At 70.8% G+C, this 332-nt stretch overlaps 1 protein-coding gene across 1 annotated transcript in view; it reads right to left on the bottom strand.

Annotated features, from left to right (window-relative positions):
• Nucleotides 1–332, bottom strand: part of C1QL3 (complement C1q like 3) — a 23311-nt gene that overhangs the window by 3950 nt on the left and 19029 nt on the right. The window contains exon 2 of the mRNA XM_009641175.2: nt 36–326. Coding sequence (XP_009639470.1) covers nt 36–326 — 291 coding nt within the window. The remainder of the gene's footprint in view (nt 1–35; nt 327–332) is intronic.

Here is a 332-nt window from a genome sequence, read left to right as displayed (position 1 = left end):
CCCGGCTCCCCCCCGGCGCCCGGCGCGGCGCCCACCTGGTTGTTCTTGCAGAGGTCGGCCCACATGCTGGTGCCGTCGCCGCCCCGCATGAGCACATGGTAGGTGAAGAAGTAGATGCCGGGGATGGAGCAGGTGAACTTGCCGGTGGTGGGGTCGTAGTGGTTGCCCAGGTTGGTGACCACGTCGTCGAACTTGAGCACCTCGTAGCCCTCGTGCTGCCGCTTGAGGCCGGCGTAGAAGGCGATCTTGGGGACGGTGCTGTAGGTGGCGGCGCTGATGGCCCCCGCCGCGTTCAGCCCCGGCGCCCCGGGGGGGCCCGGCAGGCCCTGCCG

This window comes from Egretta garzetta, unplaced genomic scaffold (assembly GCF_000687185.1).
Source record: "Egretta garzetta isolate BGI_Z169 unplaced genomic scaffold, ASM68718v1 scaffold30, whole genome shotgun sequence".
NCBI lineage: Eukaryota > Metazoa > Chordata > Aves > Pelecaniformes > Ardeidae > Egretta > Egretta garzetta.
The sequence above is the reverse complement of the archived record's forward strand: the minus strand, read 5'-3'. Positions and strand labels throughout refer to the sequence as shown.